General features: G+C 35.5%; 1 protein-coding gene across 1 annotated transcript; it reads left to right on the plus strand.

Annotated features, from left to right (window-relative positions):
• Positions 1–818: 818 nt before the first annotated feature.
• LOC124896212 lies at positions 819–1,619 on the plus strand. Its single transcript, XM_047407741.1, has 2 exons — positions 819–1,137; positions 1,324–1,619. The coding sequence occupies exons 1-2, from the start codon at positions 819–821 to the stop codon at positions 1,617–1,619; spliced, it is 615 nt and encodes a 204-aa protein (XP_047263697.1).
• Positions 1,620–1,898: the final 279 nt, after the last annotated feature.

The raw sequence follows: 1,898 nt of genomic DNA on the forward strand, positions 1-1,898 counted from the left end.
TACAAATGTTAATAATCCATTTGGTGCTTCTTGATTTCTCTACATTTATCTCTTGTGTGTTTTTACTCTTTTGCCCTTTGAGTATATGTAGTAATTTATATTTTAAAAAAAAACATCATGAAATTTTTTATTCATAGTATATATATATATATAGTAAAATTGTGGATTCAATATTATTAATTTTTCAATACATAAGTGACATATAATAATTAATTGTGGGTGATACATTAAAATCACAATTGAAGCAGCAAAAATCAGTCAACTTTAAAAAAAAAATTGTTAATTATTGTTATTTATAGTACTTTTTATTTCATTTTAAAATAATATATGTTGTTTTATATCTTCTTTTGTCCCGTCCCAATTTATGTGGCACTAATATAATTTTGATAGTCAATCAAATATTTTATGTTGACATATCATTTTGTTATTCTTATTTTTCTAATACATAAATGACTTATAATAAGGAGTGATATAGTAAAATCATCGTTCGAAAGACAAAAATTTAATTTAAAACATTAAGAGTTAATTTTGCATTTTATGTCTATTTTATTTTTTATTAAATGTTATTTATTTTCTTAATACCTAGATGACTCATAATAATTAATTAAGAGCGATTGATTATGTTATTACTATAAAAACTAATATAATTTTATCATATCCAATAGTAATCATCGATAATTTACCGAAATAGTATATTAATTAAATATGGGATGCTATATTTGCATATGAAAAATAAGATATTATTAAATATTATTGGATAGTGCATTATATTTATCTTTCACAATAATAAAATTTTACTATATATTTTTCTTTATAAGATGCAGTTTTGGGAGGTGTTGGATGAGGTGATGAGAGGAGTGCCTAGTTTCGAGAAGATTATTGTAGCAGGGGATTTCAATGGGCATATTAGGGCGTTATCGGGAGGCTTTGGCGATGTGCATGGAGGTTTTGGTTTTGGGGAGAGAAATGGGGAGGGAACTGCTCTGTTGGATTTTGCGAGGTCCTTTGGGTTGGTAGTGGTGAATTCGAGTTTCCCGAAGAAGGACGATCACCTGATCACCTTTCGAAGCGCGACAGCCAAGACACAAATTGACTTTTTGCTGCTTAGAAAAGGGAATAGGGTGTTGTGTAAGGACTGTAAAGTCATCCCGAGTGAGAATCTTTAGACCCAGCTTAGGCTCTTGTGATGGACTTAGGTATTAAGAAAGATAAGAAGAGAAGGGGTGAGGAGGGTAGACCTAGAATTAAGTGAGGCGGCCTTACGCCGACGAATGCGAAGGAGATAGGGGAGAAGGTGACGGCAATGGAGGTGTGGGAGTGCAGGGGACATGGATGGTATGTGGGATAGGGCGGCTAGGTGCATCAAGGAGACTACTAGTAAGGTATTGGGTATTTTCAGGGGCTATGTCGGCCATCGTCGGGAGGATTGGTGGTGGAATGAAGAAGTTAGGAAGAAAGTGAGGACTAAGAAGGAGGTGTCTGCTAATTTGGGTGAGAGTAAGGATGAAGATGAGAAGCGGGCTAATAGGGAGGAGTACAAGATAGTTAGAAAGGAGGCTAAGTTAGCAGTCACGGCGGCTAAGACGACAGCATTCGAGAGCTTGTATGCGGGGTTATAGGATAAAGGAGGGGGGAAAGGTTGTTTAGGCTTACTAAGGCTAGGGAGAGGAAGGGTCGTGACCTAAATCAGGTGAAATGCATTAAGGGGGAGGATGGTAGAGTATTGACGGAGAATGGTCACATTAAGAAGAGATGGCAGTCGTACTTCGATAGGTTATTGAATGAAGAAGGGGATAGAGTTATTATTTTAGGAGAGCTGGAGCACACAGAGGAATGTCGTGATTTTAGTTATTGTAGATGTTTTAAGGTAGAAAAGGTCAGAGAGGTTGTTCGCAGGA

This window comes from Capsicum annuum, chromosome 2, assembly GCF_002878395.1.
Source record: "Capsicum annuum cultivar UCD-10X-F1 chromosome 2, UCD10Xv1.1, whole genome shotgun sequence".
Taxonomy (NCBI): domain Eukaryota; kingdom Viridiplantae; phylum Streptophyta; class Magnoliopsida; order Solanales; family Solanaceae; genus Capsicum; species Capsicum annuum.

What these genes read in the sequence shown, in the direction of transcription:
- LOC124896212 (XM_047407741.1), top strand. Translation starts at nt 819, where the DNA reads ATGCAGTTTTGGGAGGTGTTGGATGAGGTGATGAGAGGAGTGCCTAGT. An exon ending in TAGGGTGTTGTGTAAGGACT is followed by an intron (nt 1,138 to 1,323) that starts GTAAAGTCATCC and finishes GTGGGAGTGCAG; the next exon opens with GGGACATGGATGGTATGTGG.